Here is a 15974-nt window from a genome sequence, read left to right on the forward strand (position 1 = left end):
TTCTGTTTGCCTTCAGAGTGACCCAGAGTTTTTGCAGTGGAAGAAAGAGCTGACGGAGACGTTCACCGAGGCCCAGCGGCTGTTACGTCGAGCCCCCAAGTTCCTCAACAAATCCCGCTCGGCCGTCGTGGAGCTCTCGAAGCCGCCCCTCTGCCACAGGAACAGCAATGGCCTCTGACCCCTGGCACAGGGAGGGTCCCACGAGACGGCACCTCCTCCGGGAAGTCCACGTGGGCTGCTCGACCCGCGAAGTGGAGCCTTTGGGAGAAGTGTGAGGATGAGAGATGGAGTCGCTCACCTCCGGGGTGCTCCGTGGCTGGGGGGGCCCAGGACTCTGAGATGCTCCTACTAGGAGTGGCAACCACCCTCAGGCTTGGGGGCACCTCCTCCCCTCCCGAGGGTCTCCTGCCACGATCGCATCCATCCGCCCTCGAAACTACTGAAGAAACGAAGTTCTCTTTCTTTGCCACACACTTCTTTTGGTTATAGATGAACCTAGAACTTGAAATGATTCCTACTGATTGTGTCACTTTTTGCATCCGATATCAAATGTATCTCAGGCTTGCCAAGATGAGATCGAACAGTCTGCCGTTCAGGTCGCCCCAGCGTTGCCACGCTCTGTCCATAATCAGCCCGGGCTGGGTTTAGATGTCTTTGCTCCATAGTCCTGGCAGGATGGCAGACCAGCTGGGTGTCCTCTGTGCCCTTGAGAACCAGCCTCTCGTTGTCTGGGGGCTTGAAAGCTGCAGAGGTTTTCTGAAAGGGCTGCACCTGGTACCAGCCTGCCTCTGGCCGGGAGCTTAGGCAGCTGGGACCAAGGGCGTGGGAGCCACTCAACATCGAAGGCGTCAGATGGTAGATGGTTGGAGGCTCACGGTGGCTCTGCAGGGGAGGCAGTGGCGTTTGCATCTCACGGTGACACAGCCATTTTCAAACCATCAAGTCGGTGCACTTCCCCTGGGTGCACAGGACCGCCTGCGGGCGCCCGTCTCGGGCTTGGACTGGAAGCGGTCGTGAGACACAGCAACTCTGGTTCCCTCTGGCTGACCTCAGGAAGCATCTGGGTTACGGATGTGTCAAGGAAGGAAGCTCTGTTTTACCTTTTAGTATCATTTAAAAATGAATTTTATTGAAAAAAGAATGCTGAAGATGAATGTCAGAATGGGTTAACTGTGTATATTGACTTGCATTGTCGTTCAACTGTCGTTAGCGAATAATTCTCTGCCCTGGTGGGTTGTTCTGTGACAGCGACCGCCTGATCCCAGTGGCCTCCTCTCCCCGTGGTTCGTTTCATGTCCCAAATAAGCGCTGGTTTATAAGAACCAGTGTGTTTCCCAGCCAAGTCCTCCGTGTCATCAGACTAAAAAGAATAACAGTAATTTTCAGAGTCTGCATATTTGTCCTTTCTTAGTGCAGTTTTATGGTTCTGAGCCGGCTACTAACAGTATAAATAACTTGACATCGTAAGCGTCTGCATCGTGTCCTCCGTATTCTTAGTGGTTCCAGATCTTTGTGTTTATATTTGTGTGCCGCACTCACTGGGGAAGTGAGTCCTTTTTGATGAAACCATATCTTGAGAGTTTGGAAGATAATTACCGAAAGAGCCTTTTATTTCATAGGAGTTACCTTGGAAGAGAAACTTTGGGGTTCACTATTTATCTCAACTACTAGTTGGAATTTAGCATACATGTTCTGCTATCTGCTGTTTCCAGTATAGAAGTTGGGGGCTACTATTTACATGGATTCCCTTGATTTAAAAGGGAAGAACAGTATTCAAATTGTGTTTTAAAAAAAAAAAGTAAAAAAAACCCGCCAGAGATAGAAAAGCTGTTCATGGCAAGTGAGCATCTCCCCGGGCGTGGTTGATTGTCACTGTCACCAGTGTAGTTAGTTACTGGCTCCATCGCAGCATCACATGTGCTCGGCACCTGTGGTTCAGAGATGGGTAATTACAGTTTAGAAATCGCTGAGCCTCCTGCCTCTGCTGGACAGGGTAGAGATGTAGCCTCACGTGGAGAAGGTGCATGAACTCCTTGAGGGTCCGGGCTTAGCGTCTCACGTGCCATACCCAGGGTACCAGCTATGCCGATTCGCATCTCTGAAAAATATCATTTAAGCTCTGAAGTAGAACATAAGGTTGTCTTTCCTTTGCAAAAGAAAAATGAATTGGAAATATTCCGAGAGCCCTTTCGCCTCGCCTTAGATTTATTCCACGTGAACTTTTACACTCCCTCGCGTTTGATGGGTAACGACGGGGCTGAGAAGTGCGTTACGTGGATGTGATTTATTAAAAGTGCTCTGTGAGCTTAGGATGAGTGGCTTTCTAGGGGGAGGTCCCTGTTTGTGTTTGGGGTTTGGCAGCCCTGGAGAGGCCAGTCTTCCTCCTGAACTCGTGCCTGCAGCCCTTCTGAGGGGGTGTTTCTGCTGCCAGATGGAAGGCGCTTCCGGAACCCTTCTGTGCCAGCACCTGGTGCTCCCGTGGCCAAAGAAGTCGGTTGGTTTAGAAGTCTTGGTATACGTGGCTGTTTTAGGTCTTCATGTTTGACCCTACCTACATTTGGAGTGTTAAAAAGGGCAAAATTGAGCACAAGTGTTATCATTATTTTAGATTTATTTGGTTGGGATATTTTCACACTGTCAGAAAAAATCACTGAAGTTGATATTTTTGTAAAATTATGTTAGTAGTGTCTTGATTTCATGATTCAAAGGAATCATTAAAGCAAAGCCTAAAAATAATAGATTAAGCTGCTCTACACCATATATGGAATGAATTAAAAACTTTTGGGAATCCAAGGTTATTTTTTTTAACCTAAAACATTCTCTTTGGTGCATTTATTCCCGTATGTCATGGGGGCTCATGGTTTTTCCTTCTCTATCATGTTTAAGTACAATTTTTCAGCAAAACTGCTAGAAATCAGCTGTTGTTTCACTGCTAATGGGAATGTTTCACTTCCTGTGCCTCTGATTGGTCAATTCACGGACATGACAATTTCAAATTCTATATGTAAAGAGAAGGGGCAAATGTCCAGGCTCGCTGAAGAAAGGAAGCGTTCTGCTCAAGAAAGACAGCAACAAAGCTGGAAAAGCAAATAGAGCGATGACCACAAACAACCATCTGTTCAAAGCAAGAGTTAGCTTTGATTTGCGCTTTGAAATGTGCTGTACATATACTAAAAACAATTGTTTGGAGGCTCACACTGGCCATTAAAAAATATCATTGATCAATTGACAATGTGGTTTAACTCTCAAGAAGATCAAAGTGTGTTTTTTTCTGATGATTTTTTATTTCATTCAGAATTTATAGTTGGGCCAATCGAATACAACATTTGACTTTTCAGTGGAATTGATTTTTCTGATGTTTCAAAATGTTAACCTATCAAGAAGAAAAGAAAATTCTCAAAGTTGGACTTTTATTGCTTGATGTAAATATGTTAAAATAATTTGCAGTGTGCTGGTGTAAGATAAGGCTTATCTTGTTAATTTATATGTAATTTTTCTCAGTTTCATTCAGGGACTCATATCTGTGTCGTTCAGAGATGCTTGGGGAAGGAACTCCTCCCCTCCCAGGGGATGGATGCGCTGTTTGTACCCGGAGAGGAGTTGGGCTTCATTGGGATCTGTGACAAATGCTGGGAGGTGGATGAAGTGGGTGTCACAGAAGGCAGGATCCTGGTAGAGATGGGGCAAAGGAAAAAAAGGGATTAATTCGCTGGGAAAAGCCAATCTCCTTACACCATAAAGCACCAGGGAAATTCCAGTTGAACTTGGTGCTTTGGGGTGGTTTTCCCCTTATAACAAGAAGAGTTGAATAGTAACTATTTTAAGACTCGCTCACTTTAGTTTTGAATATGGAGCTGCTGGACTTGTAAGAGGCTGTTTGCTTTCCACCAGGACTTTCTGTAGAAATGATGTTGCCGGTTGCCCCTGCTTGTCATCCGGCACCCTTGGGGAAGGCACAGGGGACCCAGAGCTGATGCCCCATCTTGGTGTGTGTGCCTTGCAGCCAATCAGGGGAGGGGGAGAAGGCCAGAGGTGGGGTGTGGGCTGCTGTCACCCTGTCACTCAGGTGGGGACATTGCTGCACACCCACTGAAGGTACCGTAATTCCCCTACAGTAACAAGACTGGGCTTGCTGCTTGAGCCAAGCAGAGTGAGCTTTACTTTTCAAAACATTTTTTCTTCCTAAAACTCTAACATGATTTTTCCCTCCCACATCAGGTTAACTTGAGAAGCTTTAATTAATTAATCACTTAAATTCATGTTAATATGAATTTTTCGTATCCAGGCCACATTTAAAAAAATTTACTGTAGGAGGAATGAAAGTTGAAGTCTAAAATGATACTTCTTGGCTCCCTCGAGTCATAATGGCCTTTAGATTTTCTTCATCCTCAAAGACTAAGAGAGCTGTTCTTTGACAGCCGAGTAACAGGGATGCCCAGCTCTGGCAGCGTTCAAAGGCCTGGGGGCGTGAGTGACCGGCCACTTCACTGGCCTGGCTGGGTTGGCACTTACTGATAAATGTAGCACCCCAAATTTTAAATTGCCTTTATTTAAAAAAACACGCACACACTCCAGAAAATGGATTAACATATCATTCCATCAAAACCATATAGGAAAAACTTGCATTTTAGAGTTAGATGACTCACGTTCTTATAGTAAACTCTCTTATACCTAACAAATCTCAGAATCATCTCTGAAAAACCGGTAACTATGCTTCCAATTTTAATTTTGTCCTAATATAAAATGTCTCTCATGTAAGGGGTAGGGAATGGAGAAATATTTCTAATTGTGTATTCATATTCCAGAGGACTTGAAATTCAACTTCTTGTTTCTTAGTTGATTATATTCCATGATGTACATATTCTGTGTGGTTTATAAGCTAAGCACTGGCCTTTTTTTTTTTTTAGTTCTATTGTTAAATTGTATTTTTCTATGTTTTAACAAATTATAATAGATTTGGCTTTTTTCTGGGTAGCATAAAGATTGCCAAACTACATACATATATATATATATAAAAACAAGAGTTCTATTTTAGCACAATAGCTTTTTATATTATTTATTGAATCCTTCAGTTCTCATCAGAAACATTGCTTACCGCTTCTGCCCCTTTTTATTTGTATAGTTTGTTATTTAAGGAAATGCAGTCCTTTTGTTTCTGGTTTTTTTTTTTTTCCACAAAATAAAATTGAAACAAAGCATATAGCAATGTGGGGTGGACATCCTTTCTCACGGCCATGGACTGTTTTCAACAATAGCTTAACCCTCTGATCTGTGCTGAGAGGCCAGCGCACGTCTTGGGGTAACATCTGACAGTGAACTTGCGGTGAAATAACTGCTTTCATCTACCTCTTCCGAAGGCCCCCTGCTTGTTGACAGGTTCCTTGAATGCTTGATTCTACACTGGCTCCATCGTAAAAGAATTTCAGGAAAGTGTATAGCCGTCCTTCCCTCGTGAAGTAGATTTCACCGTGTAATGTAGGGGCCCCAGCGAGCGGGGCAGGTAGATACGATCGCTTCTGTATGGTCAGCCTTCAGGAGATGCAGTTCACCTGCAGAGCATCATTTCTGATTCTTCTTGTGCCAAGTCCCCCCAGTCGGTCTCGCCATTGCCTCTAGATTTGACTGTTGCACCTGATTGATCAACTACTAAACGGAAGCTGCTTCTTCCACATTCTTTAGAAACGGCCCTGCTGGGTTTTAAAACAGCACTTCCGGGAGCAGCACATTCGAACGTGACTCTTCCCCCCTTGCCGTTTCAAAATGGTTTGGGAAATGGGCTTGTCTGTGGTTAAAAGGGTCCACGTGAAATAGAGTGAAGATTGGTCCCTGTGAGAGGGGGTCCCTCCTCACATGTTGATGTTTTTCTCTCCCTGTTGCCCTGGCTGCGCAGCCATCCACGTAGTCACATATTTGCTCTGTTCATGGCCAAGTGTAATGCCCTTGAAGAAATAAATCTGTTTTCTCTCATGCATTGCTATACCAAGTGAAGCCAGTGAATTCGATATTGTAAGTCTAGATATTGTACCTATTAAATTACCATCTGTTTTTATCTTTTCCCATCGATTTTGCCAGTGGAGGTTTACGGTCGCCTCTTAGTATGCGTTTACTAGTGCACGTTTGAAATCGTATCCCACGTAAGATGCTGGTTCAAGTCCGCGGTCACCTGCCCTGTGTGTGGTGTGTCACCGTCGGTTAGTTTCACCATCTTTCACGGTTATTTGGGGGCAGTCGGGCTGGTTTTCTGTGTTGATAAATGGCTTATGTAAACCTCAATAAAAAGGATCTGTACAAAGAGACTTACTTTGGTGTGCTATTCCCCCCCCCCCCCAGCTAAAAACTACATTTCTTTATCGAGCTGTTAGGTCATCAGGAGGTGACTCATTTGTAAGAATCCTAACTTCGGAGGAAATTCATGCAGAGGCTGATTTTATTTTTTTTTTAAAAAAAGGGAAGGGAACTGCCAACAAGCATTTTTGCTGATTTCATGGATTCTTGGAGCACAGCCAACTTCAGCCTCAGGGTTTGGGAGACTACCTGCTTGTGGAAGACACGGTGCCAGAAAAGAGTCTGGGAAAGCCGGGAGGTCCATCTCGTCTCCAGTTTTTCTAGGAGCTGTGCCAGGCTCTCCCATGTACTCCCAGGGTGACTTTGGCATCCCTCCCAGAAGTTAAGGCCTCTCACTCTCCATCCCTACTCCCACGAAGACTTCAGGAGAGACCCCATGGTACATGTCACTTTAAACCAGAAATCCAAGGAAGTGGTGGCCCCAGAGCCACAGCTGCCTGGGCAGGACTGTCTGCTTGTAGGTCCACAGGTCGAGGGTAGGGTAGGTACCTCTGTCCTTGAGGTGGAAACACCTCCTGTCCCTTGCTGGTTCAGGAAAGAAGGACATCACGATTGGTCCACGGTCCACGGAGCCATCCAGTTTCCCTGGAATGTATTTGTGTTTGCCGACTTGAAAACCTCTTAACAAAATAGTTGACAGGAGCCCCAGCTATGGAGCACGTAGTCAGCATTGTAGGCAGAGGTCAGCCGCGTGATAGGGCCCTTGGTCTGATGCCATACGTAACCAAGGATCACTCCTGAGAGCTGCAGAAATCCAGTCACCCCTTGGCACCCAGGAGGAGAGAGAGCAGCCTGGGGACCCTGCTCCGAGCAAGGTCACTGGGCAACCTCTTTGGTCTTCTGTTTTCTCATCCCTAAATTAAGGGAGTTGAATTCGATGATCTTGAAGGACCATTCTAGCCCCAAACACCCAAGTTTCCGATGAAGGGTAAATGTGAGGGACTTTGGCTGTACTTGTAGAGCGAAAAGGAAATGCTCTCCCGCACATCCCAGGGCTCCTCCCACGTTGCCTTAAGGATCACTGCTGTGTCACTCTCCCCCTTAAACCGTGCCTTCCTGAACCCTGGAGCCCCTGCTGGTTTACCTGGGTGGAAACCAGGTGTTGAACTGAAGGAGAGGCTTTCTTTTCCCGGCCACTTTCTGACCATGTTGGGTACTGGAGATTGAAAAAACGTTTTCAGTCCAAATTGTTCAGGCTGGTCGTCTCCTGGGATCGGATTAACCAGATAAAACACTGAAGCTTCACCCGTGCTCGCGTGCGCAGCTTTGGACATGGCACGTGATCAGTAAAGCCCATGAGGGGAAATTGACTTAGTGGCTCATACTAATGGATCCCTAACAGGCAAAATGGGAGACAGAGCAGATAATCATGGCAAGGAGACGTTTTGTCTAACTTATGGATATCCCAAGTGAATGTTTTTTACATTTTTATTCTTATTCTTTAACTTTTGTATGTGGGTGAAATGCCCAGGTCTTCGGGTGATTTGATAGCCAGTAAAATATGTCTCTACCTGACTGTCAGTCATAGTTTTCTGCATTGGGAATTTTCAAAATTTTCTGCCTCTTATGTGTATATTAGTGAAAGATGGAAGAAGATGCATCAGGGGCTACTAGCTTGATCCTGTTTTAAACCTAACTTCTGCCTCATTGTTTCTATGTAACAGATTTGATGGTTTCACTTCTCTGTCTTGAAATGACCAAGGAGGAATGGAAAAAGAAAGGAACAGAATTATGAACATTCAATCTGTGTAAATTTTGGTCCCTCAATGTAAAATAAGGTCATACAGTCAGAGGCTTAGCTACAGAAGCTTAGCAAATACGTTTGCCCTTTGTAGTTGCCATTGAAAAAGCTTACCTTTTGCATTATAACTTTAAATGGAGTATAATCTATAAAAACCTGGAATTACTATGTTGTACACTTGAACTAAGATACTATTGTAAATCAACAATACTTCAATAAAAAACAAGTGCCACTTTAGTTAGGCTCAGCGATTAAGTTTATATGTATGGGTTACATGTAATATACATTTGATACAGTCACATTAAAAACAAAAACAAAAACCACAAAAAATAAAAACAAACAAAATAAAAAACCCAAATAAACCACATTTACATGCACCAATGTCAAAAGGTAACACTGAGTGAAAGAAGAGTGCTCTGTCCTTCCATAGGTGTTCATGCCAAGGGCACTCCTTAATTTAAAACATCTGTTCACTAAACTCTGGATACCTACTGGGTATAATCCCTTTCCTCCCGTATCAGGCCCACTGAGAAGCTCAGTGGCAGCTCTCCTCTGCTGGCAGCTCCGATGGTAGGAAAAGCTTTTACAGATCTCCATTTGGTCATTTAGTCACTCAACAAACATCCACTGAGTATCTAGCATGGGCCACACACTCTGGAATGTGCAGTGGGATCAGGATCCCCATTTTACAGAGGGGAGTCTGGAGGCCCAATGAGGTGAGGCCACCTTCCCGGGGTCAGGATTGAGCCAGGCTCTGTGCAGACATGTTATCTCTGTACCTCAGTCAGAGGGCAGGTGTCGGGGGGTTTCCTCTACAGCAGTCTCTCCCACTTCTGCACCCCAGGCTAGTCTTTTATTCATCGGTTACTTTGTTCTCCAGAGATCCCATGAGCACCTACTCAGTGCCTGGCCCTGTGCTGGGTGAATGGGAGACCACAGACTGGTGGGAGATGGACAGACATCTAGAGAAAGCATGATGTGAGACCAGATTCTGGGACACCTGCTCCAGCTCAGTTTCCATACATTTGATTATTCCTTTGGGATGTATTTTTTGAGCACTTACTGTGTACCAGACACTTAAAGAGACACAGACAGTTCCTCTTTATCCCTGAGGGGACCGTGACATACAACGCTGGTCCCCGCAGTGGTCACGTGAGAGGATTCTCATGATTGTCAAATGGACAGACACACACGAGACAGTTCTCCAGTTTATCATCACACACACACAGCTCTCTGATGTCAGTGAGGATGGTAGGAGCCTCAAAATGAAAGAGGCCGATGACAGCACTTAACCATCAGATGCTGGGTGGAAGCAGTCATCCTAGTGTGTGGTGAGGTCCAGGGAGCCGCGGGGGGCTCTTAGCTCAAAGGACGGATGGAGATGATGAATAGCACCCCAAGGGGCAAAAGACATTGAGCTGCCAACAAGGGTCCCACTCAGAAAAGAAAATTAAGGATAATCAAGCGACTGAAGTCAATTGTCCCAATAAATCGTCACAATCCCTTGGCCATTTTGTGGACCCAGAACTCACTACCTGAGGAAGGAGAGGTCAGGTGTCCAGGACGAAGGACTAGCAACCCCAGGGCAGATGTGATCAGTAACAATTCCCTTAGTCTTTGCCCAAGATGACCTACAGCCACTTAGACCACCTGGACACCCTGAAGAATAGCACCAGTGATGCCATGCTCATTGCACCGGAAGCCCCAGAAGGGCCAGTTCACTTTCTAGTCCTTTCCTGCCACACCTAGGGAACAGAGCCTCAAGGCAGAAAGATAAATGCTCAGCCAGGTGACAAAATGTTGCTTATGAGGCTTCCCTAAATCAGCACGGTCAGAGCAATGCTTGACTGTCCTGGGTGGTGAAAATCTACCACCACGGGTACCAGGGGAATAAAGCAGACTTGCCAGGGGCCCTCAGGGCAGACAGATCCAAGTTAACTTAACCATCCCTGTAGGTCTCAGCTTATGAAGACCCCCAGCCCCTGGCCCAGAGATCCACCCCACCATTTAAAACCAACAGCCATGAAAAGATACAAGAGGCAGAAAAACACCATGAAATGAGTTTCAGGACGTGGCACGAGGTGGGTTCATGTTTCAATGTTAGATAATCCAGCACGACATGGAGAAAATAGGTCGAGGGGACTTGTCATCTTCAACCTCTTTGTGTGGTGCAGCCTAAGATGTCCCACACCACCCTCCATGGGACCCCTGGGGACCCTCCTCCATCTCATGTTGATTGTATAGACAGCCATTTCCAAAGCTGGCTTTACTTTGTGTTTCTGTGAACTTCTGTCAAATGCTAATTGTCAACAGCCAGAAGAAAATAATAGTTTCCTTTGGAAAACTATTGCTTAGTCAGCCATGGGGACAGCAGAGTTACAACATGTACTGATGGTTGAAATGATTCTTCAGAGAAGCAGCATGTCATGTTCTGATGACCGTGGGCTTCAGAGTCGGGAGGACCTGGATTTGAGTCCTGACTCTACCCCTTGCTAGTTGTGTGGACCTGCACGATATACTTAATCTATGGAAGCCCCTACTTCTCTCCTTCCAGGTGAGATTGGCCGAGACCTGGGGCCCTTTACCAGAGTGTTTGCACCCGGACAAACGTCTTCTGGAGCAACAGAATACAGAGGAACTATAAGGGACTAACCTTAACTGCAAGCGTGCGCAGTTGGCGTAATTAGGAACAATAAGATACAGAAAGGCCGCAAACCAACTGCTATTTCTAAGGTGCCGGGAGCAAAAGCCGGCAGTGCGCATGATCCCTGCACATGGCACGGCACCACGAGCGGGTGGGCAGTGCACCTAAGCTACGTCTCCTGCCCGACCCACTGATCTGTCCCTACCCTCACCTCATTTAAGGAATCAGCCCGCCCTCCTTGGGGAGCGAGCAAATGCACCTGTTTCTTATTCCCTCTCCCTTGTGCTGCAGCATAAGCCCCAATAAAGCCTTGCCTGAATCTCTCATCTGGCCTCTTACCAGGTCCTGTTGATTAAAGGGTCCAAGGAGCCAAGTCGGTAACGCAGGCAGTGGACAGAGCACTCTTTTAGAGCATCCTGTTTGCTGTTTCAGACTGTGCCCTCTGGGGTCAGAACTACGTGGGTTCAATTCCTGGCTCTCCACTGCTTTGGGTAAGTCGGTTCATTCTTCTGTGCCGCCGTTTCCCCATCTGCGACATGGGAATGGGGAAAACCCTATCTCCTAGGGTTGTCGAGAATAGGACATGAGTTCATTAAAGACCTCAGGCTGGTGTCCGGGTGAGTGACAGCAGCTGCATCTTCCTTACCCCGAGAGACACCGGCATTCGGTTGAGCTATTTCCTTCCCGGGACCAGCCGGGACATGGAGCCGGGCACCCAGCTGCTGTGGCCTCCAGTTATCTGCGTGGAGCGTGGAGCAGGGCCGGGAGTATGGCTGTGCCGCCGGCCGGGGTCGGGGTGGGGGTGGGGTCGGGGTGGGGGGCGGGGGAGAAGGCGCCGGCGTCGGGAGCTGTCCCCGCCCCTGTTCCGCACCACCAAATACGTCCATGCGCTCCGACTGTCTGGTCAGCGGCCACCCCGGGCTGCTGCCTCCTGTCCAGACCTGGAGCTCAGCGGCTAATTTTAGAAATGACTTGCCCACTCAGCTGCTGCTATCACATTGGCGTGGGGGAGGGCGGGGAGGTGCAGGCAGGGAAGGGGATATGAGTGCCGGCGTCGGGCGGGGAGCTGCTGCCATTTCTCCTCTGTCCCTGCTCTCCTGGCCTGGTGGGTCCCTGCGCTGGGACCTGGGGAGACCCCTCGGACGGGAGTGGATCCTGTGACCTCAGCCCCGGCTGGAGAAGGTACCGTCGGGCTGGGGTTGACAGTGTGCGCCTTGTGAGCGGATAGGCATAATTTTCCAGAATGTACTTTGGGGGCTGCGGTGGCCTCTGGTCTTGCCATGTATTTCGGGCCTTTCGGCCTCTGAGCCCTCTTCCCTTTGGTTGGTTGCCTGCTTAGAAAACAAGAGTGTTTCACGGAAGGATTTTATGACTAAACGCTGGGGTGAGGGGATACTTTTAAAGATCACCCTGGTCAGGCCCCAGCTGTTTGCTAATTATTAAATATATTTAGAGTCATGAGATAACCTTCATTTTGGAATCTCAGCCGCCAGACGGCAGGGGTTCGTATTTTCCCTCAGCTACCAGTGGTTTCTGCTTAACTGGGTGTCAGTTGACGGTCAGGAAGCCAAACGCTTCCGCTTTCACGTCTCCAACGCTGTTGAGTCTAAGCCTTGATTGTAATGGTTTTTTATTCCATTTATTCCAAATAAGCATGGGGGGTGGGGAAGGGGCTGGTGGACGGAGGCTTGAGTTTCACGTGGCCCAGTGAATTCACAGGGATCCTCTGTCCGAGAGGAGGTGTTTTCTGTGGCTCGCCCGTTGTGGGCATTTCTTTGAGTGGAGAAGTGGCCAGGCCTCAGTGAGTGGTGTGGGCACTGCGCACAGTGGGGAGGGGCTGTGTCTTCACATGGGGCTCCCTCCCTGGAGTTAGGCCTCAGGGCCACGGCCTTGGTGAGGCTTCTCCATAGAGGTGGCTGGGAGGGGAAAGTCCAGTCGGTTCCAGTCTGGCCTGGAGCCACCGGGCCGGGAGAACGGCACTGCCGCTTTCACCCTGCGGCCGGCCGAGCAGATGCCTGGCCCGCTCAGTGCACCAGCTCAGGGGGCCCGAGGGGCCCACTGGGGCTTCCTGTGTCTGACAGGACCGTGGTTCCCTCAGGGTTGTCTTTGCTACTGACTCAGGCTCTTCTGTATCTGGGTGAGACGTCCAGGGTGGGCTGTGTAGTTTAGGCTGTGGATGAGTTCTAGAAAATAATGACACAGAGAGAGAGACAGAGGAGGAGAAGGAGTGTCTCCTGACTTTGGAGGGGCTGCATGTCACCAGCGCAGATGTCTGGTGGCCCCTGCACATAGACCCGGTCACCTTGAATAGCCAGGTTTGGGCTCTGCTGACTCTGCGACCTCGGAGCAGTCCCTTCCGGGATCTAAGCTTTAGTTTCGCCTTCTAAACCCTGAGGGCCTTGGCGAGACTATCCTGGAGATGGCAACCAGGATTCAACATCCAGGGCAGCGTTTCTCCAAGGATGGGTCGTTGATTACCTCCACCGGCCTCACGGGGGTGGGGCGGGGAGGGGGCGTGTTAAACATGCAGATTCCCGGGACCATCTCAGAACTCCTGAACGGTCCTGGGGGGAAGGGGCCCGGAAATTCACAGGTTTCAAACCTGATGGGCACGTCTGGTGGTCACCAAAGCTGGAGAAACGCCTTTGCTCTGTGGGAGTTGACAAAACCCCAGGGGGCTGCTGCTTGGCACCCACCTTGTCAAAACTCACGGTATCACAGACGTGGAAAACACGCACTGTCCTCTGTTAGGCTCTGATTATTGCAAAATTTCATAAGGCCCGTGTTCAGCCAGGGGCAAGACCAAGTGCTTCTGGGGGCTTTGTGAGATGAGATGAGAAGGCCCCAACACCGGAGAGAACCTCCAGGCACGGCCAAAAGTATGGGAACTCTGGCTAGGTTCCTTCTAGGCCTTGTTGACACAGCCCTTCAGCGGCTCCTGGTTTACGTAGGAGATACAAACGACTGTCTGAATGGGCTGGTTTAGGCAGGTGGTTAGTCGCTGTATGGCGACTGTGGTATATGGCATATCCTTGAATGTTTTTAACTAATAACTTTTATTTTTTAGAGCAGTTTTAGATTCACAGCAAAATTGAGGGGAAGGTATAGAGATTCCCATACACCCCCGTCCCCACGTTCACAGCCTCCCCCGTGGTAACATTCCCCACCAGCGTGGGATGTTTATTACAACTGATGAACCTTTACTGACACGTAATTATCACCAAATCCATAGTGTCTGTGATGGTTCACTCTTGGTGGTGTATATTCTATGGATTTGGAAAATGCATAATGATATGTATCCATCATTATGGTATCCTATAGAGTAGTTTCACTGCTCTAAAAATCGTCTGTGCTCTGCCTGTTCATCCCCTTCTCCCTCCAACCCCCCGGCAATCACTGATTGTTTTACTGTCTCCACAGTATTGCCTTTTCCAGAATGCTATATAGTTGGAGTCTACAGTACATACTCTTTACAGATGGGTCCTTTCATTTAGTAACATGCATTTAAGTTTCCTCCATGTCTTTTCACGGTATCCTTAATATTTAAGCTATGTGAAATGGAATTATTTGAAAAATGGAGAAAGACGGCAAGTGGAGGGCCCCCGCCACCAGGTGCTGTCAAATCCAGCCTCACCCATTCACAGATTGGGCAGCTGAGGCACAGAGAGGGTTAGCAACTTGCCCAAGGACACACAGATTTGCAGTGACAGCATTGGGCTTAGAACAGCCCCTGCCTTCCAGTTTGGCATTCAGGAAACAGCCTGGGGCTCCCCATTTTAGGAATAATAACCCAATTTTTCCTATTACCCCCACCCCCAAAACCTTCTCCACCATCATCCTCCAAGCCTCAAACGAAAGGATTAAATCTCAGCTCTAGTTTCAACGAAAATGAACTTTATTACACAAACAAGATCATTGGGATGAGAGCTGTTGGGATATCTCATAAGCATCAAGGCAGAAGTCAGTCTCTCCCCTTCCCTTCACGCGCTCTCTCTCTCTCTCTCTCTCTCTCTCTCTCTCTCACACACACACACACACACGCACACACGCGCATGCGTACACCATTCATTCTAAAGGACCCAGAGCCAACATCAGCTTCACCTGAATCACCTCCCCTGGCCCCGTCATGACTCACCCAGCTCCGTAATTTTCCTTTCCTGTCCTACACTGTGCTTCTCCCTGATACTTAATTACTTTGAAGAAGTACAGTTTCTGGCAGTAAAGGAAAGATCTTAGAGAATCGGTGAGGTGGATTTACCAGATACTCGGCCAGCACTCAGGCTCAGGGAGTCAGGGATTTCAAGGTCCGGGGTCCCAGGGGAATTCATCTCCGCCCATAAAAGATTGTGTGCGTGCATTTTCAGCTGTTTCTTGGGTACCAGCTGGGGTTTGAGTTTCAGTTTCATGGAGGGCAACCAGATTAGCTGTCAAGTTGAGAGAGAGAGATGGTTGCTTACTGGGATTAAATGTCTCCTTCACACTGGATATTGCTGTGAGCTTGGGCATGAGTGATTAGTCCCATTTTACAGATCAGGAAGTGAGATTCAGAGGCTTAAGTGACCCAAGGTCATGCAGAGTGAAATGAAAGTGGGACTTGGTGCCTTGCTGCCAGAGACTTGTTTATTTAGTCTAGTCTAATAAACAACGTGAGCTAAGATAACCAATTATGCAACACTGTTCCACGGGGACAGATAACAAAGCCTATTCAAACTCATTATCTCGTTTAATCCATTGACAATCCAGGAGGGGGCATCATACTGTTCCAGTTTTCTGGAGGAGAAAACTGAGAATCAGAGAGGGTTAGTGACTTGCCTGGGGTCACAGAGCCACTAAGTGGTGATGGGTCCAGGAATGACTTCTCCTCTTATTCTTCTGTCAACAGTGGGTTGACTCACTTTCTCAATTCTTTCTATATCACATCTATTTATTGTTTGAAGCAAGATTATTTTGCCCTCTTTTCCCCTTAACGCTCCTCTCCACTTGACATGATTCTTCTAGACCAGGGTTTCTTGACCTCACCACTATTGACATTTGGGACTGAATAATTCTTTGTGGTGGGAGGACTGTCCAGAGCATTGTAGGATGTTTAGCAGCATCCCTGGCCTCTACCTGCTAGATACCAGTAGCAGCCCGTCTCCAGCTGTGACAACCAAAAATGCCTTCAGGCATTGCCCAATCAATGTCCATGGGTGAGCACAATCACCACCTATCGAAAACCCTGATCTAGTCTAGTTCTGTCCAACA

The 15974-nt window shown here is 47.7% G+C and overlaps 1 protein-coding gene across 6 annotated transcripts in view; it reads left to right on the forward strand.

The window, feature by feature from the left end:
• GRK3 (G protein-coupled receptor kinase 3) overlaps positions 1–15974 on the forward strand; it is a 145953-nt gene that overhangs the window by 120681 nt on the left and 9298 nt on the right. For 5 of the 6 annotated variants that reach the window (XM_022550784.2, XM_022550790.3, XM_089894625.1 and 2 more), the window contains one exon: positions 17–6296. The exons of the other annotated variant lie outside the window; for it this stretch is intronic. In XM_022550784.2, the coding sequence (XP_022406492.1) occupies positions 17–178 (162 nt within the window). In that variant the 3' untranslated portion in view covers positions 179–6296. Of the gene's footprint in view, positions 1–16; positions 6297–15974 lie in introns of those variants that run through there. 6 annotated transcript variants of the gene reach the window in all.

The sequence above is a fragment of the Delphinapterus leucas genome, chromosome 14 (assembly GCF_059928025.1).
Source record: "Delphinapterus leucas isolate spDelLeu-1000000601 "Yukka" chromosome 14, BTC_Dleu_Yukka2, whole genome shotgun sequence".
Classification (NCBI taxonomy): Eukaryota; Metazoa; Chordata; class Mammalia; order Artiodactyla; family Monodontidae; genus Delphinapterus; species Delphinapterus leucas.